Source organism: Simochromis diagramma, unplaced genomic scaffold, assembly GCF_900408965.1.
Source record: "Simochromis diagramma unplaced genomic scaffold, fSimDia1.1 OVJJ01000816.1, whole genome shotgun sequence".
Lineage (NCBI taxonomy): Eukaryota > Metazoa > Chordata > Actinopteri > Cichliformes > Cichlidae > Simochromis > Simochromis diagramma.
The window spans coordinates 2,377,834-2,402,993 of NW_024386908.1; the positions used below are offsets into that span (position 1 = coordinate 2,377,834).

Consider the following 25,160-nt stretch of genomic DNA (forward strand, 5'->3'; position numbering starts at 1 on the left):
CAGCTGTACGTGACGTTAGTGACGCTGATTCAACAGGTGAAGCAGGATCTTGTATTTGCTGGTATTTCGCGTTTGCTCTCCGATTGATTAAGAGCTCGTGGACTTCAGTGAAGCGTCTGCTTCAGTGGGCAGAATTTGAAAGCAGGGCTGCTCTGTCACCATGTTTGACCTGAAGAAGAGGAATAGTTTGACTCTGAGGGACAGCCGTGGGACGGAGGAGTTCAGACGAGTGGCGGTCAGACGGAAAGTCCAAGGTCCTGTGGGTGACTGTCAAAGCTCAGGTGAGATACTTTCCGCTTTGGGAGGCTTTATGATGTTATTGGCTTCTAGACTGCATCAACTTTGGGTGTTAATTAAAAATAAATAAACAGATGAGAGTTTAGCTTTTGTGTTGATGCTAGTAGTTTATCCTTTCAAGGGGCAAATGTAAACTGCAGTGAAAGCTGGTAGATATAAGCTAATATTCACAATAAAACTCATATTACACTCATAACCAGTACTTATTGTATTCTGTATTATCCCGTTTCTATGTGTAGTTGCCAGTTTTACAAATGTATAAGCTAATACTAGTAAACTCTAAATTATCAGTCCAGCAGTAGAGACTGCATGCTATAAAGTTTGTAATGTTTAGCCTCCGGAGGCCATTGTTTGTGGTGCTGTAATTGTGCATATAATATTTATACTTTAAAGGGCTTTCTAATATTTTGTCTGCAAGTCGAAACGCTTAAGAGCAAAGAAAATGCATTAAAAATAAAAAGGCACAGCTAACACTGGCAGTTTTGGCTCTGTATGAGGGTGACCAGGGCAGCAGGGTAAGGGCATTGACCCTCCTTGTTATGCACGGATTACATCAGTTAATACTATTTTGGTTGCTTTGTAAATCCAGTCCCTTTGGATTGCTCTCTGTGTGTGTATTTGAATTTTTTTTTAGCCACATTTGGCACCTTAGCTTGTTGGATTACTGATGTGAAATCTCTTCCCCCTGATTCAGCCTGGACTTTGGCAGTTTGTGCTTTGAGACCACCATTTGTCAGTTCCACTCAAAAGCGTCCACACAAAGTCTTACTGTTCCCTCACTGAGGCAGAATTATGTGCTTAGAAGTATGTTGGTGTCAATGGTACTGTCGCATGCAAGAGTGGCATCCATATTCTGAATGCAAATTATTCTTTAGGTTACTACTCTATGCAAAAAGCTGTGTTTTAGAACACAGCTTTTTGCATAGAGTAGTTTTTATTGCATGTTCAGAAATGGGAAGAAAAGGCAAAGATTTCCTTAAGATAACTTAAAACATTGCCTTTACTGTATGATGCAGTTATGCTCAGCGCCATGCCCTCTGCACGGCAGAATAACCCACTCTGGCTCTATCTAAAGGTAAGAAAACCTAACAGTAGCTTTCAGCTGGTAGAGGAAAAAATAACAAATTTCCCAAATTAGTTGTTGATTGTTATTAAGAATTGTATTGTTGAATGATCTACCTACGTGCCCTTTAAAAACCTCATAGACACAGTTTCACTTTATGATAGTTTATTTAAAAAAAAAAAAAAAGTCAGTGTTTCTTTGCAGTTCCTCTCAGATGCATGTTGTGTTGTAAACGCTGATGTAACTAATAAAACTGGCAAAGGTTAGACTCTGTGATGAAATACCCAGAAGTAAGAAGAGGAAGTATTACATAGAGAATGTCGGCTTTAGCCCCTCCACGTGACCAATCAATCCACCACACTTCAGCAAGGCGTTAGTTGGAAAGCTTTACGCTCTCTAACAAGTAACTAATATTACTGCGTAGGTTTGGCTATAATGTGCAGGTAAGGAAACGATAAGTTACACAATTACAAGTAGTTGTTGTTGGGTAAGGATGTCAGTCAATACAGTTAGAGGTCAGATTTCAATGAAGCCATAAATACTGTGTGGTTTGTTTGTTTTAATGGGACTTTTTTGGGGGGGGGTTAGTTAAACTGGTCGTAACTATTACGACCAGTTTAACTAACAATGAAAAATGCTTGTGGAGGATTTGGAAAGTAAAAGAATCCTTACTGTGTGTGCATGCATGAAAAGGGAGCTTTATTTATTTATTCAGTCACTGCAGAGAATTCAGGTACTTGACTTTTTAATATTAACAAGATTGTTAATAACAAGATCATTGTGGGAAAATCACCACCTGATAGAAAGCATGAAATGGACTAGCACACTTTTTTTTTTTTCTTTTTTTTTTTAAATTATTATTATTATTTTTTTAAATAAAACCTTTAAGTACGTTAAGAATTGGAGGGGGCAGCTAACGTTTTCAGAAAATGAAAAAAATATTTTTACTTAGAAATAAAAACAACTTTTCTTGATTTATAAAACTTAAAAAAAAAAAAAAAGCTAAGAATATTTGAATGACACTTGCACTCTTCTTCATAAATCAATAAAAATTTTAGCAGCTGAAGAAGAAATGCTTTAAAATAACCAGGAAAAATATGTCCAGTGAACATACATAAAAACATTTAACGAGATTAAAAAAACAAAATCAGAGCTTTTAATAATGCAACCATAGTAGAAATTCTGGTAAAGGAAAATGACCTTGAATCATCCTCTTCAGTTTAGAGATGTCTTAATGTTGTTCCCCTAAAGCAAAAAGGAGGATCTGTGAGACAGATTCCTGGTCATTGGCTGTAGCTGATACTAGTGAAAAGTTTAAGTTGTGGCTCAATGATTTTACAATGTTTAAATGTTTAGTTTGTTTCCTGATTGTGTAACCAAATGACTACAACATGCAGAAAGCATGTGTGGTTTAATAACAGTGTTTGTTTTCAGATGTGAGCAGTGGTGTGAGTGGTTCATACAACGGTGGCCATGCTCATGGCAGAGTTTCTGGACCAGAACTGATCTCAAAAATTGGTACAGAAAAAGATGATGAGAAAAGCCCAACGAAGAGATCGCCTTTTAAACCCCAAGGTAAGTTTAAAATCCTGCAAACTGCATACACAACTTGCAATGTTGTTGCCTCACATGGCAAATTTGTTACTGTAGCTGTTCATTGTTCTGCAAAGATGCTCAGCAACCACAATGTCTGCCTTTGCAGTGCCTCCTCAACCAGATCACCTCCAGAGCCCTCCGAGGGTAGGACAAGATCAAGCCTGCAGTCTCACTCCAGGAAAAGTGCCACCCCAGCAAAATAATGGAACAGAGGAGAACCAGAATAGATGCAATGGTGTTTCTATTTCCTGTGTAAGCCCACAGAATTGTTTAGACTCTCCAAGTAAAGAAGGGGGACGTTATTTTCTGAATGGGGTTTTGGATCCACACATCAACCCTGCCAGACATCCTCAGGGGATTCTGAATCTTACAAGCAGGCCACTATCAGGATCTCCAAGCCCAGGCAAAAGAGGCATTCAGAGCTGTAGCCCTCTGAGAGAAGAAGGCCACAGCCCCGGTAAGCTGTCCCCAAGAAACTATAGACCTCTCACGGGAAAACTACGTGCTTCGAGCCCTGTTCAAGGGAAGATGGGAAGCTACAGCCCTGCCAAGAGTTCTAAATCCTTGCTAGGACTGCACAGAATCTCAAGCGAGAAAATAGAAAGACGGGAGAAGAGAGCAGGAAAGTCTCTGAGTGTGCCTGACCTGATTGTGTATTTGGATGAGAGCAGGTAGTTGTTCAGTTTGTGATATGTTCTTGTAGTGCGTGTTGCATAGCAAGTGTAAAAGTCTTTTTTTTTTTTTTTTTTTTTTTAATTGATTACATTTATTTCAAGAGTTTTTTGTTTTTTTTCCCTCTAGGATTCCCTCAGATAAAGCTGAGCGCTCTCCACTCAAACTGCTGCACTCACCCAATTTTAATATACCTGCCATCACCGTCAAAGCATCAGCTAAGCATAGACGCAGTCTTACCACAAATGAAGAGCATCTGTTACACAGCGGCATAGAGCATTCCCCAGGACAAATGAATGGCATTGTGCAGGAGAACAAACAGCCAGCAGCAAATGGGATGAGGCAAAATGACAAAATGGAAGAAGGCAAGATACCTACAGGGTATGGCTCCAAGTTTTGCTGCCAGTGGACAGTGGCAACCACAGAAGATGAGAAGATTCACAATGAGAGAGCTGAACAAAATGAGGAGGAGAAACGGAAGCAAGAAGAGAGGGAAGGAGATGAGGCAAACAATAAAGAGAGCACAGAGCAGAAGCTGTTTAACATCGCTACTGAACTCCTGCAAACAGAGAAGACCTACGTGACCCGCCTCCACCTGCTAGACCAGGTGAGTGTTTATGCTGTTGGCACGTCTAAAAGACAAATATGTGCACAATGCTTAAATGGAGATTATTGAAATGAAACTTAAAAACTGTTTAATCCTGTAGAATAATCATGTTATCACTGCTGTTCATAAGTGATGTTTACTTGCTGTGTAGAAGATTAATATCTGTGAAACTAAATGTGATGTTGCATTTCTCTGCCTGCCACCTCAGGTTTTCTGTTCACGCCTAACAGAAGAAGCAGGTCGAGGCTCATTTCCTCCCGAGGTGATAAGAAATATCTTTGCGAACATTTCCTCAATCTACTCTTTCCACAGCCAGTTTCTGCTGCCTGACCTGGAGAACTGCATCACACACTGGTGAGTCTTTCAGAGAGTTGGTACACTTCATAAACTTGCAACCCAAATACAAACTGCCTTATTGTTGTTATTGCTATTTATACAGTTAACCTGAGAAGCTCATAACCTTCATATTATCATAAAGCTAAATGCTTTTGCACTCTTGTCCAAATTATTGTTTCATTTTAAAGCCAATGTGAACCAACATGTAATGGCTCCCTACATTTGCCCTCTCATCTGCTTAAATGTAGGTGTAAGAGCCCAGGCCTGGGTAAGGTTCTTCTACAGCACGCACCCTTCCTGAGGATGTACGCTGACTACGTCAGAAACTTCGACCATGCAGTGGAGCTGGTGAGGACCTGGACCGAACGCTCCTCTGCTTTCAGAAACATCATCCAGGACATACAGGTAAGAAATATTCTGCACGGTGTACATCATCGCAAATTCATATTCCTCTCATCACAAGGTTTTGTATGTCTGTTTTAGAGTCAGGGGATCTGTGGCAAACTCACCCTGCAGCACCACATGTTGGAGCCAATCCAGAGGGTTCCACGTTATGAGATGCTGCTGAAGGATTACCTGAAGAAACTGCCTGAAGATGACTCGGATTATGAGATTACACAGAGCAAGTTGTCTGTGTATTTATACCATTGACCTGTTCATTTTGTTATTGATGGTCTTGTCACACCATTAGTAATGGATGCTTATGTTGAATTTTTGTGTTGCCTTATTAATTACTATACATTCATCACTGTCCCCCCATTTTCCTGCCTACTGTGTGTAATGCCTCCTGTCTCCTCCAACAGAGTCCTTGCAGACCATTTCCATGGCAGCCACACACTCTAACAGTGCCATCCAAAAAGCCGTATGTAACATTACTGATACTGTTTAGCAATGTTGTAAGGTTTCCTGATATTGTCTTGAACTGTTCCAGTATTTTATCTGTGAACATTTCCTTAACAGGAGGGTCTGAAGCGACTCCTGGAGATCTATGAGATGGTTGGAGAGGAGGAAGTCGTGAATCCAACCAACGAGTTTCTCCGGGAAGGTCGTCTACTCAAGCTTGCTGCCAGGAACACATCAGCCATGGAGAGACACCTGTTCCTGGTTGGTGTATATAGAAACACATGCACACTCTATCTGTGACTGATTTTTCTCTTACCTCTGTCGTAAAGTTAGTAATATAACTGGCTTAATCCCAAAAAGTTGATTCTGTTCATCTGGACGTTTTCGGTGGGAGAAACGTTTTGTTACTCATCCAAGTGACGTCTTCAGTCTCAGCTGACTGCAGGTTTCAATCTTATAAACAGGACATTTGCATGATGACTGAAACCAGCCAGTGAAGGAACAATGGGCTGGGAGGTCAGTTCCTTCTTCATGATTATGAAAATTCTCATGACCACTGATCAATGGCCATGAGTACCATTCACAGAGTTGGGGAATGGCTGCAATCACAGCATTGTAAGATGGTGACAGATGTACCCTTAGACCCCTCCCCAATTCAGAGATGGTCTTTCCATTTTCACTTGAATGGCCTTCTTGACTCTCACTTAAACCAGCGTTCCTCCCTGTCCAGGATGTGTACATCCTCATCATTGAAAGAGCGTCCACTGGCCTGTAGGTGTGAATAGTCTGAAGAGTCCTGGCCTGATGAGGAGGCTCTGAGTAAATGTGGTTATCCCAGTTGGACATTTGTCAAAGCTGAGCGAGCACCTAAAGAAGGCTCCAGCTGATCGAGGAGAAAAGGACAACTGCCCCATAAGCTAAAACCCTTAGTTATCCCTCCACCCCAAGGAATCGGTCCTCCAACACAAACAGAGTAACATAGTGTACGCTGTTAAGTGCAGGAGGATTGCCAGGATTTCTACATCAGGGAAACCAAACAATCTCTAGCTAAGCAGACTGCACAGAAGAGCCACCTCGTCAGGCCAGGACTCTGCAGTCTATTCACACCTACAGTGGACACTCTTTCAATGATGAGGATGTAACATCCTGGACACTCATCACTTGGATGAGTGCCGAAACGTTTCTCCCATTGAAAATGTTACATCCAGATGAACAGAATGAACGTTTTGGGATTTCCTTACCTGGATGATTGAGCTTGCATGAAGACATAACTTGCTTAAATGGATGTCTTTATTTCACTCCAGCTGTCATCAGTCTAACACTTGTTCATTGCATAACTGATTGCTTGGTAACTTTTATCTACAGTTTAACAACTTCCTGCTGTGCTGCTCTCCAAAGTTCAGCCTGGTCGGGCAGCGTTTCACTGTGCGCTGCAGGATCGGGATGGATGGGATGCAGGTGCAGCAAACCACCAACGAGGACCATCCATACACCTTCCAAATATCTGGAAGGGAAAGGATCCTTGAGCTGCAGGCCAGGTGGATGTCATGATTAAAGCACATCAGTAGTTCTTTTTGTTTATGTTTTTAACTATTTACTCAGATTATTTTGAACAGTTACACTTATTAATTGTAAATGCATTCAATTTTGTTTTTCCAAGCTCCAAGCAAGATCGGGATGAATGGATAAAGGTATAATCAGATTTTATTTATTAAATTGTCTTCTATTTTCTAGACATTAAACGATACGTTGATTAGGAAAAATGAGTTTTCTCATCTTCTAAAGCAAGTTTTGTCCCCAGGTGATTCGTGAAGCCATTGATGTGTTTCAGAAGAAAAATGATACCTTCAGACTGGCTTCTAGGGAGCTTACTGTAGCAGAACCAGTAAGTTGTATCAATTCTAGGAATATGGAGTAAAGGAGGATTTTCTTTCCTCAATGTTTATTCATCCATTCTCCTCAGCTTATTTAATTCAAGGTTGCCGGGGGGCTGGAGACGGTTTTAAAACAAAATGTGTTCCACAGACAGAGGAGCTTGGCAAACGAGCCCCTCGCTGGATCAGAGACAATGAGGTGATCCTGTGTATGTCCTGCATGGAGCCTTTTAACGCCCTTACCAGAAGAAGACATCACTGCCGTGCCTGTGGTTTTGTGGGTGACATGATAAACTGCAGCTTTGTATCACACAAAACTGAACTTTATCTGAGAACAGCTCACACATGATGGTTTCTCTGTTTCTACAGGTGGTGTGTTGGAAGTGTTCAGACTACAAAGTGGCTTTAGAGTATGACGGTTACAAGCTGAACAAAGTGTGTAAAGCTTGTTACGCCATCCTGACTGGCCCGAGAGGGGAGGGCTTGGATGGAAAAAAGAGAAGAATGCTGGATGTGAGCCTTGTCGTTTGAAGTAGTTTCAACTTTATGGGTTGTTTTAGATCAAAAAGGCCACCTAACAAATTTTGATCATTGTGGTTTTTTTGGGGTTTTTTGTTTTTCACAGTCCAAAGCATCTCCAGGGCCTACTGACAGTGTAATGAGTGGTTTCATGCAGTATGGGGACAACCCCCAGACCTGGCAGCGAGTGTGGTCCGTGCTCACCAGGGCTGAGCCTCCGGTTCTTTACCTGTACTCCGTTCCACAGGTAAAGTGCTCTGAAAAAGTCAGGAATAATAATAATAGTAATGTTGATGGGATTTTGCTTTTACGTATAAGGGTAAAACTGTTTCTTTGGGACACTGGGATATTATGTTGCAAATACTTTATACAGTCAAATGAAGACAAAGACTTGAAATGCAGCTGGGACTGTAAAGATGGTATGGTACAAGCAGTGTTTGCCCCTCAGCTGTAAAAGACTGATGGGGTGTTGCGGTCACCCTGCCGGGCAGGTGGGCAACACAGACACAAAGTTTGCGAAAGTGATAACTTGAGAATGAAGTAATGTACGACTTTTAAATTGATACCATAGGTGCATCTACTTGGGCATGGGTGAGGATCTCCAGGCCTTCAGGGCCAGTGTTCTGCAGGTTTTAGATTTTACCCTGGGTCGACACATCTGAATCAAATGATTAGTTCATCACCAGGCCTCTGGAGAACCTCAAGACATGTTGAGGAGGTAATTTGGCCATTTAAATCAGCTGTGTTGGATCAAGGACTCATCTAAAACCTGCAGGACACCGGCCCTCGACGCCTGGAGTTCCCCCGCCCCTGCACTAGGGGGTTGAGGGGTATGACTGGCCACCACCAGTAGTTTTCTAAAAATGTTTTGTGATGGGTAAAGGAAGAGAGGCAAATATATGAAGTCGAAATAAAAATCTTTCTACAGACCTGTTTAGACAGTTAGAATATGTAAGTTCAAGTTTAAAAAGACTCGCACACCTGACCTGTTCCACAAGAGTTTATGTTCAGCCGTCATCTCACTAATTGTTTTGTTGTTTGTTCCTACCGAAGTATTAGGAGTGAAGCAAAGGGGAAAATGTTTTGTAAAACTATTTGCCGTAAATTTGTAACATAACCAAACACAGCGGGGCAGTGAAGCTACAGCAGCGCATGTTGAATTCATCCACATTTCGTACGTAACACAACTGAATGTTTGGATTTGCTGCCACATTCATCTCAGATTGAGACTGAAATGTATTGATTTATTTGGAGATCCTCACAGTTGAACCTTCAGAGCTCTTATGTGCAGCTGTCGTGGACACTGACTGTTGGATTCTTGTAGTTTTTTAGCAGCACTAGTGTGCAGAGGAAGAGTAGTTGGATAATTGGTCAAACACTCCTTAATGTACAACAGAACCCTTTGATGACAAACGTCCTTCGTGTCTGACTGGAGTCTTCTGTTATTATTAAACCAGTGAAGGCAAAGAGAGCCTACCTATGCCAAACATGCTTTTGAATACATCCCTCCACAAGTCATTTGGTCTCCTGGTGCACATGGTTTTCTTTCTGTTCTTAACGAATGTACTGCTGGTTGGTGTGCTGCCCCTCCCACAGGTGAAGGATGGTGTCATGTTATAAAAGGTTTCAGCCTCCAGTCTTTTATTGCAGCCCTGCTATGGGTCTTGTCATTTAAAACAAACCCTTTTGAATCATTGTTTGTGTCCCTACATTTCCAGGATATAAAGCCCCTCTTCACTATACCTCTACTGGGCTGCAGCGTCGAGGCTTTCCCCCAGGCGTTTCAGGGTCAGTCCTGCTTCCGTCTGACCCAGTCCAAAACCAGCCACACTTTCACCTGCGATTCTCGGGACATCAAACGCAGCTGGCTGAGTGCTCTGAAAGTTGCTGTGACAGGATGGCGTACAGCATGCTCACTGGCTGTTTGTGACAACAGCAGAGGAATCAGTGGTGAGAACTTTGTAGTCAGTGGCAACAAGGAACATCGCTCTTGAAGGTTTGTAGTGTGTCACGTGTGCAACAGCAGAACAAATGTCCATTGTTGTAAAATGAAAGTTCATGAATATAAAGGTTACAGTACTCTGAAAACTGTGTCTTTAAAAGTGTTGTGCACTTTATTTCAGAAATGGTTTACAGTAAAATAAATAAAGTGAAGGCGTTTTAACGTGAGTGAGACTATCCCTTCAACTACGACTGCATTTGCTTCAGCTCTGTACAAGTGCTAAGGTGCCAAGTGGAGAGAAAATGTGCTCAAGGTTATTTTCTTACAGCAGACAGTAGAACACACGATTGCAAAGAGTTCCAGTGACACACAGAGGCTCTGCGGGATCACGATCGCCTTATAAAACACATTCAGCTGATCCCATTTCTTCACATATTATTACAGTAAGTGGATATTTACACTCAACAGTTTACAGCTAAGCAACAAAAACACGAAAAGAACTGGAAAAGGAATGTTTACATCCTGTCATGTCTGCAGCACATAGAAACCAAAAGCACCAGGTTCATTTACTGTACAGTGTGTTTCAGTCACTGAGATGATGAATACAAATGTTCCTGTCTGACTGCATGTCCATGAAGCGGTCATGTGATGACAATAAAGAAACTTCCTCACACATTGGCTGTAGTGTTTGATGGCAGTTGTACCTGACTTGTGGAAACGTGCAGGCTAAACCTGAAAACATCCCACAAGAAGGAAAGCAGATTTGAAGCTCCATTAGGATAGTTTTTCACTTTTACATGAACAATTGTGACGGGAAAAGCTTTTCTTTTGATTAAAATTGCCACCAGAGCTCCGATGTCCTTTATACATGTTGGTTGTGCAGTAGAACCTCACATTTAAGCCAGCTTTTATCTACGATCAACAGTTGTTTTAACCAAAAACTGATCAATCCAGTGTGCAGCTTACAAAACAGCTCTACAAACTTTGCTGCTAGCTGGTGCCGTGGTCCTATCTGCTAAAAGAGCTAACTCGTGCTATTTTAGCAGTGAGCTTTTGAAGACAAAGGAACTCTTTAAAAAAACAAACAAAAAAAAACCCTGAACAAACAAATGTATAATTATAAAAAATGCATTAGTGTTTTAAATAAAGTGAACCTATATTCTCATTTCCAGCTAAATGGTTCGGCTCTAGGACTAGGATGTACTTGAAGGATCCTTGCTCAACTTATAAGGGGCCTTGGTGTAGCCCTTGAGTTCATCCTGTGTTTGAAGTTTTAGCTCACTTTCACCTTCTCTTCTGATTGGCTGCCCCTCCGGACAGCAAGTGGGTGGGACATCTGCTACCATATTAGGAATATCCTCTCTTACTGACATCATACAGAGCCAGGATCAGTCTAAGACCTGAGCTTTTGTTTAAAGCGATTTTTGTTTTTTTGCACGTACACTGACCTCAGTATTTCACAGTATCATCTTCTTTCGGTTGCTCTCTATAGGAGTCGCCACAGCGAATCGTCTGCCTCCATCTCACCCTATCTCTAGCATCCTCTTGTCACAACACCCCTCTGCATCAATCTTCTTTGTCTCCTTCTTTCCTCCTGCCAGCAAGCTCCATACTCAGCATCCAGAAAAGGAGGCAATAAAAAGCTAAAGCACTCACCCCCTGACTTGCTGGAGGTGGAAATATATAGTGAGTTCATTCTCTTCCTTACTTTCTCTTGACACTGGAGATGGTAAATTAAAATGAAAGAGACTTTGGGTGCAAACAAGCCATTTCAACACTCTGTGTGCATGGAGACAAATGATCTGTAGTCTTAGCTTTGCCTGGGAGATGTCAATGGAATTACTCAGCAACATCTTCCATTAGCTGCTTTAAATGCCACTTAAATGCTTATGCTTACGGACTTAAGAGGAAGGCAGTTTGACCTGTTAGTGAGGATACAAAAAGGAGGCCCTGATATCAACAAAGAGGCTTCTTAATTGGATGTTTAAATCCAGCACTTGATACAAGGAGAGCAACAGTGGCCTGAAATTTGGCCCTCCAGTCACACATGGACACACGACACATAAAGGAAAAATCGATATTTTATACAACAACCCTAACTCTTTTACTTAGATACATTAATTTTCAGTTTGAACAAGTTTGAATAAAAGTTTCCATCTCTCTGTCTTCATCTTCCACTAGATGCCCCAGTTCTGTTTGTTCCAGTTTAGCATCAGTTATATCATCGATCCTGGGTTCGGAGAGGCTTCCTACGGTGTTCAAACGACGCGTTTCTTTCCTCGGCCGAGTTTGAGAAATTCAAACAGTGACTTTATCTCCTCTGTGAAGCTGTGCTGAGTAAAACTAACTACGTTACTTTCGTTTGTACCACAGCAGCTGACTTATTGTTGATCCTGCCAACAGGTTATGAAGGAGCAAAACTACAGCAAACAAAAGAAGCAGGTGGAGATAGAAAACAAAACCAAACAAAAGCTCCAGAAACTGTCCTGAAGACTCCATGAAGTGCAGCACTCTCAGTTGGCTCGAGGCAAGTCAGCCCACCTTCTAAAACCAGCAGTGGCGACTCTCAGCTGCAGCACAGCTGCTCTGACACCAGCAGGGTGTCGTAGCCGTAGATCTCCAGAAGGTGGAGCAGGAAGAGCCTGTCTCCGTGCGGATCCAGGCCCATGGCCCTCACGCTCTCCTGGGTTACGGTGGGGTCGGAGCTTCCTGCCACCTCGCTCAGCGTCTGGAAAATCCTGTTGTTCTGTTCCAGGAAAAACCTCGGGTAGACCAGGCAGACAAGGCAGACGAGTCAGTCACTGAAATCTGTTCAATCTGTTCTTTTTTTCCCCACTATTCATAACAGTAACTGTGGAGAAATCACAAAATCAGCACAAAACGACCCTCTGTGACACGTAATAGCTACCATGAGGATAATAAAGCAGGCTCACTGCCTGTTCACTGTTCTTTCTCTACAATCTTCATAAGATAGAGCCGTGTCTGCTCCGAGTACTGTAGTTAGTCACTAGACCGATTAAATAAACTGCTCTGTACTCACAGAATAAAGAGATCCTCTTCACTGGACACACAGTCTCCATTCTCCTCCTGGGAGTACAGCAGCATCTGTCTGCACACACACGCAATTTACAGAGGTTCTCATAAGACAAAGTCATCCCAGCGTGCACACATGCAGCTGCTAGCAGTAAAACGAAGGCCAGGCTAGCAGCCCTGTGAGGCTGTATGTAGGCTTAACATGCTAACCCCACCAGCCAGCAGGTCCGAACCACCAACATTAGCACGACTAAATGTATAGAGTTAAATCATAACGCTACAGCTGCAAACTGTTTCTCCTGGGTTATCATGTTAACTTTTGCTACATAGTACAGTACAGTAGGAGCAGCAGTGGGTCAGTTCTGTGAGCAAAAATGCCGTACGGAGGTCAGAGGTCAGAGGAGAATGTCCAGACTGCTCTGAGCTTACTCAAATACCTGCTGGGCCCAACCAAAGTATGCAGAAGAGCCTCTCTGTGCACACAATTCATTGAACCTTGAAGCAGATCGGCTCCAGCAGCAGAAGACCGCACCGATAGTCACTCCTGTCAGCTTAATGAAGGTATGCCATGAAAAACTAAGGCAGTTCTGAAGCTAAAAGCGTACTAGCAAGATTTACCAAGTGAAGAAGAATATTTGTAAAAAAAAAAAAAAACCAAAACAAAACTCAAACTTTTGAGCCTGTTAATGTTTTAAAAAGCAGACTTTAGCCTACCTCTGCTCGGTGAGCTTACGATACTTTTCCCTGTCGGCTGTGCTGAGGCGGAGCAGCGGCTTCAGGCCGTCTCTGTAGGTCTTTACATTCTGGTTATCTACGTACACGTCGTACAGATCCTTCTTCTCCTCAAAGATCTTCTCAGTGGTGCCTAAACATACAAACATGCAGAATCCCTCAAATTTACGAACATGCTCAGCTCTCCTGGTTACACATCAGCCCGATGAGTCTGTTTTTTTAGTGAGGCTTTTTGTTTTTAACAAACGTCAACTTATTTTGAGCATCTACTTACACGCGACATAGGAAAGCTCGTTCTCCAGGGCGCTGATATCAGCCACATTAACGTAGAAGAAGGGCCGGAACTCGGGCACGGCCACGCCCACCCCGGGGATAGAGATGTTTGCCAGGCAACAGCAGCAGTACACTGACGGGGTGGAGGGAGAAATTAGAGAAATGATGCACGAGTGTGGGGGAGACCGAGAGGAGCAGAGCAGGTAATGTGCGCGTGATGTGTGGGCTAACAAAAGCTGCTACAGCTGGAAAGGAACTGTTTGTCCTGTGACGTGAAATCCCCACACCGTGACAGCTTAGTAAACAACAAAGATTTAATTGGCTGATTCTGTTTTTTAAGGACTTGATTAACATTTCTGGAAAGAGACATTTTTCACTACCTTGCTGAGGACCAGATGACAAGCAGTAACAGGGAAGTCAACCTTCATCCAGATGTTTCTCACCTCTGTAGCAGACCACACCCACGGGTGGAGGAGAGAAGATTAGGATGCGTCGGCGGAGAAGAGCCAGTTTCCACAGTACCATGATCTGCTCCCCGAAGAAGCGGATGAAGTGGGACATGCAGCCGGCCGGGTGGGTGATCTGCTCCAAATGTATCCAAGTGAAGAAATATGCATTACTGAAGAACAAATAATCATTTAAGCTGTTTTAGGAATAAAATGGTCCATCCCACCTTCATCTCAGGATGCATGCTGTGGTTGATTGCTGCACTCCAAGCATTGGCTGGTAACGCAGTGACAACAGCGTCTCCACTAGGGGGCAGAAGTGCTCTCTTGTCCTCATAGAAGGCCTCAAGGTGAGAGTAGTGGCCCGGGGACTGAAGCTGGAGCCTAGAGAAAGGTAACAATGGCATCCAAAAAAAAGAAAGAGGTAAAAAAAAAACAAAAAAAAACAGCGGGTTATTAAAAAAGAAATGCAGATACCATATGATCAGTTTAACAGACACCGTCTCAAATCAGTTCACTGCTCTGTGTCTGCACAGATGGTGCTGCTCAGGCCATCAGCTAATTAAGTTAAAACGCAAACACTGTTCATCAGAGCGAGCCGTGATTTCAAAATAAAATGTGGAACACATAACTCTCGCTCATTAGTGCAGCGGTGTTGTTAAACAAATGATCATCTGCAGGGTTTTGTTACACAAATGAATTTCTGTATGGCCCTTAAATCATGCTTTAATGTGGCTCAAATTCCCATCAATATGCGGTGGACTGGACGTCAGTCTGAGGGAAAGAAAATGCTACCAAGAAGTCTCAATAACTAACTTAAAGCTGCCAAATGAAAGCTATTCACATTTTTTCAGGACTTACTTTCCAAGTAGTATCAACCTTAGTCTAGCACATCAGGATAAATTGAGCCCAACCGGATTTTTGGAAGCCTGATACTGATACCAATATTTGGTGATTTAAAAGTCTGATATCTTGATATTTCAGACAATATCTTTTTCTTTCACACATGAAAGAAATAAAAGCTATCTAAAAAAACGTGTTATGTTCAGTGATTTATTAAATTGTTTACCCTGCTCAGATCAGCTGATTATTTAATTTGTAGTGTTGTTGGTGGCAGGAACCTCTGTAAAATGAAGTCACTGCAGAAATGCTAAAATCTGTAATCCCTCAACTGGTAACTTTATCGTGCACTCATCTGGTCTACATCAGCTAGCTGGTGTTATCTGATAACTTAGCACCTGCCTCAGCTGCAGCAGCCAAAATGATAATGCTGACGTTTACCAGGGGTCGTGGGTGAAGTTAGGGCAACTGCATCCATCTTTTATATACAGTCTATGAGTTTCATTGAGTTTTCACTGATAAACTAGATTGGAAGAGCAATGTAATATATTCAGTTTTAACATTAATAAACTGCATTAAACTCTTACTCTGTGCTGCCAAAGCTACCATTCTGTCAAAAAAGGGGGAAAATCACGCTAGCTCATTTCTTTTTTTCCCCAATATGCAGCTTACTCCTCATGGATTTGAGCTAAACTTTAAGTTTATCATGTTTCTTAACTCCTGAACCTCAGAAATGATTTAATATTGTCTTTTTTTCAAATTTTATTTCTTCCAAATTAGAAACTAAAATTACCAAATGCTCCTTTTTGGCCTGATAAATCTTTTTTTGTTATTGTTGTTGTAAACCTACTGTGGATTCATTTTCTGTGACTCAACTAGTCAAACAGTAGTTTCAGCAATGAATCTTATTAAAGGCCTCAAAGGTTAACTTCATCACGCAGGGTAAGTACTTATCAAGTAGCTGTTTGTGCTTAATCTCAAATCAAGGTAGAATTCTAGTCGCTCTGGCTCCACTGTCGGGTTTTACTACAAGATAAAGGGTCACATTTATCACCTGTAAATGTTTTTAATGTGTTTTGTGTTGCAGTGGGAGTTGCTTAGAGTTTTCAGGCTGCAGTTACTCTATGCCAAGACACAATTTCATTCATCACACCTTTTTTTTTTTAGCTTTTCCCTGCAAAACTAATGAGTTCCACAAGCTGCGAGTGCAAAGAGAAAACAAATAACAGAACGTGTTTAAAAAAGCAGCGAGATCGAGCGAGCGAAGGGGAAATGGGATAAACTCTTCGCAAATTGCTAAATATCTTAATTGCCTTGTGACCAGCAAGAGAGGCCATTATGTAAGAAACAGACGACTACAATGGCAGCCAGCAGATGGGGAATGTGGTGTGAGCTATGTTGGAATCGGTGAGTAAAGAGCATGACCGCTGCATGACTGGAGGCCAGGAGAGGCCAGGGTGTGGGAACTGTGGAAAGAGGAAGAGAGGACTGTCAGGGAAAGCAGGGAGAAAGAGAGTCCGAGAACAGAGGGAGACGTGTTCGAGGAGCTGCTGAGGAGGAAGTGTGGCACGGCTTGGGATGAGGCACTGGAGTAAAAGGGCCTGTGCACACCACTAGTAACAATAAAGGGAAGTGAAGTGTTGTCTGAAGGAATGTGCTTCTTTTCAGAGAAAACAGGAAGCATGGAAAGTGCGAGCTGTTGCTGTAAGCAAGCCGGTGTCTTCTGTTGCATGTAGAGCTCTCACTTATTTGTATAGAAGAGATCGAACGATTCTGAGCGGTGGAAGTAAAACGGCGCCGCCGGCTCCTCCACGTTGTCCTTAACCCCAAACTGCTCCCTGTGCAGCTGCTCGACAGCAAACACACCAGTCTGCACCAGGTGTGTCTGTGTGCTAAGGGTGTTTCCACTAGCCAAGTTTGCACACCCACATCAGGCAGAAATTTCTTATGATTACATCTTTTCAGACTTGTTTCAGCACAGAAAGGAAACATGGACACTGAATGCTCACTGTTAAGCTACTGATTTTTTTTTTGGTGATTAATGAAATAATGATATACAGAAATGATCGTTTAGCCTTTAGTCTCAGTGTCACTGCTCTTCTGCAGCTCCTTACCAAAACTGCACTGTGTGATAACAGTGAGAGGTGAACTATAGGCGATAAGACTGTACGGGATACACTGGTGCAGATCACATGACAGAGGATCAACAAGGAAGCCTGGTTCTGTGCCAATTTAGTCTTTGTGCACGTGGACTGAGGGTATCTCTGTTCAGACCATGTTGCACGGCACTCTACTTTGCACAACTGCACAGATTAACAGTGAAGAGAGGTGAAAATTAGCACTTCATTGCTGCCAAGCACAAGATTCAATTCCACATACCAAAAATAGCTGTAGAGACACTGATGTTGTCTCTTTGTAGGACACTTAGTGATAATCTTTTTAAACCGTTTGTTATTCTAGTGAGCAAAACTCACTCAGAATTGGCCAAAATCTGCCATTTTCTTAATGCTACATTTGGCTGTGAATAATCATACTGACCCAGGGCGAGTCTAATCTCTAATAAAGACACAATATAACACTAAACATTTATCGATCAATGAATAACTCATTGCAGTTTGTTCAAAATGGAAGATTTGCTGAATTTATGACTTCTCACTATCTTATCGATTGATCTCAGCACTGAGAGAAACACTGACTTGAAACATGGACATTTAAACATCTGATCTGAGATCAGGACATACTTATTCTCTGGGAGAAGACATGTGGTCTGATCAAAACCTTCTTCTGATATATTTATCCTTTCATTTATCTGGATTATTAACAAGTGACCAAAAAGAACCTACAGTACTGCGTCCTCATTTCTTTATAGTTTTTTTAATAGAACAACTGGTAATAGGTGCAGGAATTTATTGTAACATCCAATCATAACAGGAAATACTTTATATAATACAAATTCTTGATTGAAAGTTAATATTTGGTATGCCCACCTTTATTCTTTAGCCTGAACTCTCTAAGGTAAGCTTTCTTATCATTTGTTTGATTAGTCATCTGGAATTTGAAAATGTTGACACTGACCTTGAGGACATGACTTTCAGATTCTGTTTGTCTGCTGCATTTAGTTTTTAGCCCTGTCACTTCTTCTCCTATCCTTCACTTATCCAGTTTCCCCAGATTTTTTTAAGGACGCATTGCACACAGTGCCATGATATGCCAAATTTTCAGCTAATGACCCTTTGTGATTGACTTAGTTTGCAAACTTATTTCAAGCTTATTTTTTGGCATTTTTGTAGATTCAACAAAAAAAAAAAGTGAACAAAATATGTGTTACGTGACGTGCTGCTGATAACAAAAGTATCTGAAGATGGGTGTTATGCTTAGACAAAACTCTGGTTATTCTGTTTAGATAGTTGAGTAATTAAAAGTGTCAAGTGGCTTAAAAACATTCCCCTGAAACGGTTGGGTACAGGGACTAAAAATGAGTTAAAAAGCAGTGAAACTCCAAAGGAAATGTGTTGAAAGACCTTCAGAAACCCTGCAGAACTATTGTTTAAGCAGACATTAAAAAATTACAAGTCTGGCTATTAGGAAGAAAAAAAACAGAGGGGGGGGGGGTCAAGACTTTTAATCAACACTGCATTCAGTCACTACAGGTAATTACATGTTGTGTACAAGTAACATTAATTGAGGTGTACCACAGGGTTCTATTTTAGGTCCTTTTAAATTTTCAAACCAGTTTTCTTAGAGTTCAACTTGAACAGTCGACTAAAGCGAAGGTCAACTCTTTTCATCATAAACAAAAAGTCACTCACTCACTGGCCTTAAACCAGTTGAAAATAGGCATCACATCACATAACTCCAATTTCCACTGTCTTTGAAAAAGTTTCCTTTGCATTTTGTGTCCGTTCGGTAGGGGTTTTATATTTCTCTCAACTGTAGCTTGATGTTCATCTTATTTTGTTGGCATTACTGTTTTTGAAGTATTCTCTATTCAAAATATTATGAAAGCTAGAAAAATACATGCACACTCCTACCAAAGAAAGGGGATAGGTGCCGGGCCAAAAACAGATAGGAAAACAGCCCCCCCTCCCCGCCCCCTGCTTGCACACTGCAGGGATAATTACATTGTTAATTCACGTGCACTTTGGGTAAACTTCTGTTGCTTTTAAACGTGCAATATAAATAAAAGTGACCCACAATTCCCAAAAATATGCTATTTTCTATTTTCTTTACTAAAAAACTAAAAAGTACGCTCAGTTGGTTGGTCTAAATGCTTCGTTGATAGAAAGTCATAGATCTTGATGAGCAGAGCTCTCCATTGTACAAGCTCAGTGCTCTTACCTGACCTGGTGCTCCAGGAAGCTCATGTAGCGGTAGAGCAGGGTGTAGGAGGGAGACAGGATCCCAACCGACTTCATCCTGGCCCCCCTCTCCACCGTGCTCTCCACTGCCATGTTGGCAAAGCAGGCGAGGCCAAAGTAGCAGCCCTTACGGAAGTAGCTGTGGAAAGAGGGGAGAGGGACACAGATGAGGCCGTGAGTCATGAAAAAGCAAAGATGCTGCCAGATGGCTGTTCCTTTTTTTTTTTTTGTCAGGCAACACTTTCCTCAGCTCTGTCCTGCCAGGATGAGGACATGGGGGTGCATCCTAATACTTAAAATTAGCGACTCGGCTGTGTAAGAGTGTAAGAGACACAGATACTGATCCTTACATGAAGTCTGTGCTGACTCGGTGGGAGCCGCTGGCAATGGCTTTGAACTCCACTCCATCCAGGTCCATGTCTTTGGGCAGACACCACTCCAGCATGTTTCCTATCACACCCAAACAGCACAGAGACAATAATAATGATAAAACTTGAATAAATGGATATAGGCTGATACAGGAACAGACAGTGTGTTTTCAGGAGTCCAACTATATTCCCTGGAATTCATTACTTGTTGGTTGACGCAGCTGAGCAAATATGAGCTGACAGGAGCTGAGAAACCGAAGGTGACTCAGCCAGTGTGCCTTTCAATCTCATCATGAGATCTCTGCGTAAGAGTTTCTGCTGAAATATGAGCTGATCAGTGCTTAATATGAAGTTGCAGGTGTCTGTCATCCACGAAGAAAAGATGCTTTACCGACAGCTGGTAGTGACTTCAAGTGTTTAACTTTGACTCTCATGCAGTGCTAGGTGTATGGACCAGATGTTACTCAAGGGTCTTGCTAAGAATGGAAAGTCAAAGTAATTTTACAAACATCTGGTTTTGCTTTGATCTATGATCTATGGGTGTGGATGCACAACTAACATCCGGGAGGAATTATCCTAAAATCCAAATTTTGTCTAAACGTTCTCACAGCATTATTATAGGTGGAATAACAAAATCCCTGTACACGGAGCCTGGGTGTGCCTGAGGTTTGTTCCTGTTAAAAAGGAGTTTTTCCTTCCCACTGTTGCCAAGTGCTTGCTCATAGGGGGTCGTCTGAGTGCCTCAAGCTGCTATAAAGCAGCTTGAGGCACCTGTTGCAGTAATTTGATGCTATATGACTAAAATTGAATTATATTGAATTCTGTCTAGGACCTGGTGCACCTTAGGACACTTACACTTTCCAGGAACACATTTGCCCAAATAACACATCCACATACCAGATACAAATACGAGAGAAGTTACTCAGCAATGAAAACCACGAACACTTGCCCACAACGACAATACAGCGATTCTGTGATGCTCAATATATTGCATGATAATCTAAATCAAATTTCATAAGCATATTTGCGATAAACTGCTTTATTTACTAACATGAGCACATATGAGCTCAGGGACTGAACCTTCAAGTACAAACTAATGATGATTTTTTTTCATGCGTCCATCTGCTTCTGTGTTATTATGTTTCATTTCGATGTAAGGAATGAGTCATAAAACGGCGCTTCATCTCGTATCTGACATCAAATGCTGTGTATCAGAAAACCTTGATGAAGAACTCGTGTTATATAACTTCAGTTCAGTGCCTTTTCCAAAAAAACATTATAAAGTATTAAAATTAGATATTTGCAGAGTACCACAAGATCCAGAGGACACATATATTTCTATAACTTAAGGAGGAGAAATATATGTATTTATTCACCATGTTGTTTGTCTGTATACGTGTTATTATTTTCCAATTATAACGGTATATCAGTTCAATTAATTAGCTCTACTTTGCTGTTCCTCACTGTCTGCCATTTTTCCATTATTAACCTTTTTATCCAGTACAAATTTTTTCACTTCAGTTCCCTTCGCTCTCATTCATCTGATAAGTGCTGCCAATGGGAGTCACGCCGAAGTGAGTCTGCCCACATAGCAAGCAGGTCTGGCCCGGATCTGGTATCAAGCCGGCACTGCTGGCTGACTTCTGGCATGATAAGACGTATGTGGTGGATCAATCCCTGGCTCCTCTAGTCTGCATGTCAAGAGTATGAATGTAGTCAGGAAGAACTCAGTTTAGAGAAAGTGTGTGATTGGGTAAATGTGGCATGTTGTATAGAGCACTTTGAGTAATCAGGGAGACTAGAAGCACTATATAAGAATCAGTCCATTCATTGTGTGAACAGAGTTTTGTCATGTTACTTTTGCACTGTTTTGCATGTTCTGGCACATGTTGTTTTTACATGGCTTGATTAAGGTACACATTAGGCTGACATCTGGGACCAGAGCTGAAACTATTCTGAGCCAGCACAGGGCCAGCAGCAGTGTGTCTACAACTGGCCCGTGGCTGCACACAACTTAGACATGGCCCACATACTGCGAAGAATGACGGCCCTTTGGTGACCCAGATCAGGTTTGCCAGAGTAGTCCACATATGGGCCAGCACAGGACCACCAGTGTGTCTGCGACTGGCCTTGTGCTGGCCCATGTGTGGGCCCCATCTGTCAAACCAGATCTGGGCCACCAAAGGGCCGTCATTCTTCGCAGTATGTGAGCCATGTGTAAGCACACTGTGTGGGGCCAGATCCGGGCCATACCAGGTGGTAGGTCAAACCGGCACGGGGAATCCTTTAGTTTCACTGGTGTAGTGTATAGATAGCTGTGACACAAGAAAATATATATACACATCGATATTCTAACAATGTTACAGTAATGTGCATAGAAGCTTTAAGAAAGAAATCATGGTAAATAATCATAATAACTCCCCCAGTAACTTTGCTTTGTTTGATATGTGATGAATAATGAATAACACTCAAAATATGAGTAATGACAAAAATAAATATATTCACTGTAAGTAACTGTATATGTATGTGTAAATAATTTCATCTTACAAATAATGATTTTGATTATTTCATATAAAAATGTCTGTGAAGGTTCTCAGTCATCCAGGTCATCATAGTCTAAGGAGCTTGCAAAGAAAAGTGTCTGGACTTCTTTAAGTTGTTTGAAGACGTTTCACCTCTCATCCAAGAAGCTTCTTCAGTTCTGATCCTCTAATCGCCTGAACCAAGGTGTGAAACTGGGTGTGGGTCCCAATCAGTGGTGCATGCTGTACAGTGCAGCGAGGAATGCCCAGACCTCTACATTGGAGAGACCAAACAGCCACTTCACAAGCGTATGGCACAACATAGAAGAGCCACCTCCACAGGACAAGACTCAGCAGTCCATCTGCACCTTAAGGATAAAGGTCACTCTTTTGAGGATGCCAATGTTCACATTTTGGACAGACAGGACAGATGGTTTGAAAGAGGAGTGAAAGAAGCCATCTATGTCCACTGTGAGCGACCATCTTTGAACAGAGGCGGTGGTTTACGACACCAACTGTCTGCCATCTATAATCCAGTTTTGAGTTCCCTCCCCAGATTCCTTAACGCCCACTCACATCCTGGGCCATCTGACCTCAGGAATTCGCATGATAAGGTGGGGCCAGGTTTCACAATGAGCTCACCCAAAACCCTGGCTGATTGGGACCCACACCCAGTTTCACACCTTGGCTCAGGCGATTAGAGGATCATCAGGGGGTCCTTTTGTCCCTCTGTGGGGGGATACTCCCACTAGGTTTAAATCTGGGACTCCCCACCATTTGACCTTAGAACTGAAGAAGCTTCTCGGATGAGAGGTGAAACGTGTTCAAGCAACTTAAAGAAGTCCAGACGCTTTTCTTTGCAAGCTCCTTTGACTTCATATAAAAATATTTGCCATTATATTATGTTGTGACAACTCCACCATTATAAGACACTATACTTCTATATTGATGCATCCTTCCTTTATGAACATATCTGGGTGGCGTTCGACTTAGAAGGGCACTGATGTTTCTAAGTGGTGGTTAAAGAAGAATTTGTCCAATGTGCCGCTGCTCGTTTGATCTGGTTTTCTTTTAAAATCCTACAAATGAACATCTTTTGTGTCATCCTGTTTTTATCATACCACAGACTAGACTCCTTAACAGAATGATGTAACTGGAAATTATATTGTGGAGATAAAAATGCATTATCACGTGGTTCCAGCAATAAGCAAGCATGTGGGATCGGGTCATGAGTGGCCTGGAAGTCCACGGTAACACTGATGAGTGGGAACTGGGAACTGATTCAGCTTCAGCTTATCTGGTAGCTTGCTGGTTTCTAATTGAGGTCTTTCAGTGAAGCCCCTGTAACACAGGTACTTATGATTCTTTTCGTCAAATCTAGAAAATAAAACTGCTCATCACACCATGCTCCTGGTCTTCACTCAACCAGACACTGCAAAATCATAAAGTGGCCAGCTCCACCCTGTAGGGAATATCCTGCACTGCATGCCTCCAAAGCATCATCATGAAGCCTTAAATCCAGTGAATCGTAACCTGATCTCCTCCCTCCTAAGTAACTGTTTCATAGTGGGTTCGCCCCTGTCTTTAACATATCTGTCATTAAAAATGTATGGCTCTACTGTGCATAAAGCACCAGCTGATTGATTTTCTACCACAGCACTCTTCCTGACATTTTGTCATGGCTTATTCTGCCACTGGGCTTGCAGAAGATGTCGTGCCTTTAGATAATGTCTCCAAACTACTGTTGCAGGTCAGAAAAAGCCACACCTGTGGTGGTCTGCAGACTTGGTCATTCTGAGCGTCAGACACAACACTTAAAGCTGCATCTGTTTATTCTGACCTGTCTATAAGCTGATCATTGCCCTTCTTTTAAAGCCTGCCTGTATTTGTTTTTATAAGGTTAAATAAATTCCATATAAGTACATTTGATGTCCCACCTGATCTGGTATTGAATGTAACCACAAACACCGACACTATCTGGTCCTTTTCCTCCCATTTCACCATCCTGTCTTCTAGCGACACCTCCCTCGGTCCTGTATCCGAGAGATGCTCCTCCTTGTCGGGTGGCAGCGCTTCGTCTGTACCCGCCAGATCGCTGGAGGTCGCGGGCGGGGCGCTGCAGCCGTCTGCGTTGGAGACAGACCTGCTGGCAATGGGACCCCCTGGTCCGCTGCTCCACCCAAACCCGGGCGCGGAGCATCCTAAGGCACGGCTGTTGGAGGGACTCGACAGTCGTTCCTTCGTCGGAGAAGTACCTCCGGTCTTCTCCGCGGACGGAACCTCTTCCCAGTCTAGCAAAGGGGCTCGGTCCGACCGCTCCACCATCCTGGCGGTCCCGCCTCAGTCTCACCGCGGATTTGTAAATGATGTCTCAGCCGACAGTGACCAGGTCCATTCGTGGATAACTAGAACTCAGAGCAATTTCTTCACAGCGAAGTTACTCCTAATTCATAACGGCTATTCATAACGGCTGCATCTCGCTTTAAATAAACATTACGTATTAGCAGCTTGAAAGCCTAGCTTTAAAATCTTTCCAGTATCTGGTGATCATAAATTTGATGCTGTTCAGAGAGGGCAACTCCTTCGTCTAATGCGAGTTGCGTTCAAAACTCTTCGCAATTTTATTTGTCACATTCCCTTGGCTGAGACTGGCTTCAAAACAGTTAGGAACGCGACTGCTTTTTGTCTTCTTGAATGTAGCCTGCGCTTTAACGTCTTCTTTTCGCGTGCCGCACTTTCGATCACTACGATTATATTTTTATAAAGCAGCGTAGCCAATACGACACATTTTATAGTAATATTTTTTTTATAAAAGGTCAAATTATTAATTTATTAGCCA

The 25,160-nt window shown here is 42.3% G+C and overlaps 2 protein-coding genes across 2 annotated transcripts; one reads left to right on the forward strand and one right to left on the reverse strand.

Moving 5' to 3' along the window:
* On the forward strand, positions 1 to 10,241 carry LOC120735852 (FYVE, RhoGEF and PH domain-containing protein 4-like). Its single transcript, XM_040035584.1, has 16 exons — positions 1 to 281; positions 2,795 to 2,935; positions 3,063 to 3,627; positions 3,758 to 4,235; positions 4,444 to 4,589; positions 4,820 to 4,976; positions 5,055 to 5,193; positions 5,375 to 5,433; positions 5,532 to 5,675; positions 6,780 to 6,952; positions 7,075 to 7,105; positions 7,216 to 7,299; positions 7,440 to 7,565; positions 7,658 to 7,801; positions 7,914 to 8,054; positions 9,526 to 10,241. The coding sequence occupies exons 1-16, from the start codon at positions 161 to 163 to the stop codon at positions 9,799 to 9,801; spliced, it is 2,925 nt and encodes a 974-aa protein (XP_039891518.1). The 5' UTR covers positions 1 to 160; the 3' UTR covers positions 9,802 to 10,241.
* On the reverse strand, positions 9,962 to 25,110 carry LOC120735858 (DENN domain-containing protein 11-like). Its single transcript, XM_040035596.1, has 9 exons — positions 24,259 to 25,110; positions 19,782 to 19,881; positions 19,412 to 19,570; positions 14,461 to 14,617; positions 14,231 to 14,369; positions 13,789 to 13,920; positions 13,497 to 13,647; positions 12,790 to 12,858; positions 9,962 to 12,511 (listed from the first exon to the last, which is right to left on the reverse strand). Exons 1-9 carry the CDS (start codon positions 24,644 to 24,646, stop codon positions 12,316 to 12,318), a joined length of 1,491 nt encoding a protein of 496 aa, XP_039891530.1. The 5' UTR covers positions 24,647 to 25,110; the 3' UTR covers positions 9,962 to 12,315.
* Between the last annotated feature and the right edge of the window lie 50 nt (positions 25,111 to 25,160).

Coding starts and splice junctions, on each gene's coding strand:
- LOC120735852 (XM_040035584.1), top strand. CDS start 161: ATGTTTGACCTGAAGAAGAGGAATAGTTTGACTCTGAGGGACAGCCGT. Junction 7,300..7,439: donor AGCTTACTGTAGCAGAACCA/GTAAGTTGTATC, acceptor TGTGTTCCACAG/ACAGAGGAGCTTGGCAAACG. Junction 7,566..7,657: donor ACTGCCGTGCCTGTGGTTTT/GTGGGTGACATG, acceptor CTGTTTCTACAG/GTGGTGTGTTGGAAGTGTTC.
- LOC120735858 (XM_040035596.1), bottom strand. CDS start 24,646: ATGGTGGAGCGGTCGGACCGAGCCCCTTTGCTAGACTGGGAAGAGGTT. Junction 19,571..19,781: donor CGAGTCAGCACAGACTTCAT/GTAAGGATCAGT, acceptor CTCTTTCCACAG/CTACTTCCGTAAGGGCTGCT. Junction 13,648..13,788: donor CGAGCTTTCCTATGTCGCGT/GTAAGTAGATGC, acceptor TTGTATGTTTAG/GCACCACTGAGAAGATCTTT.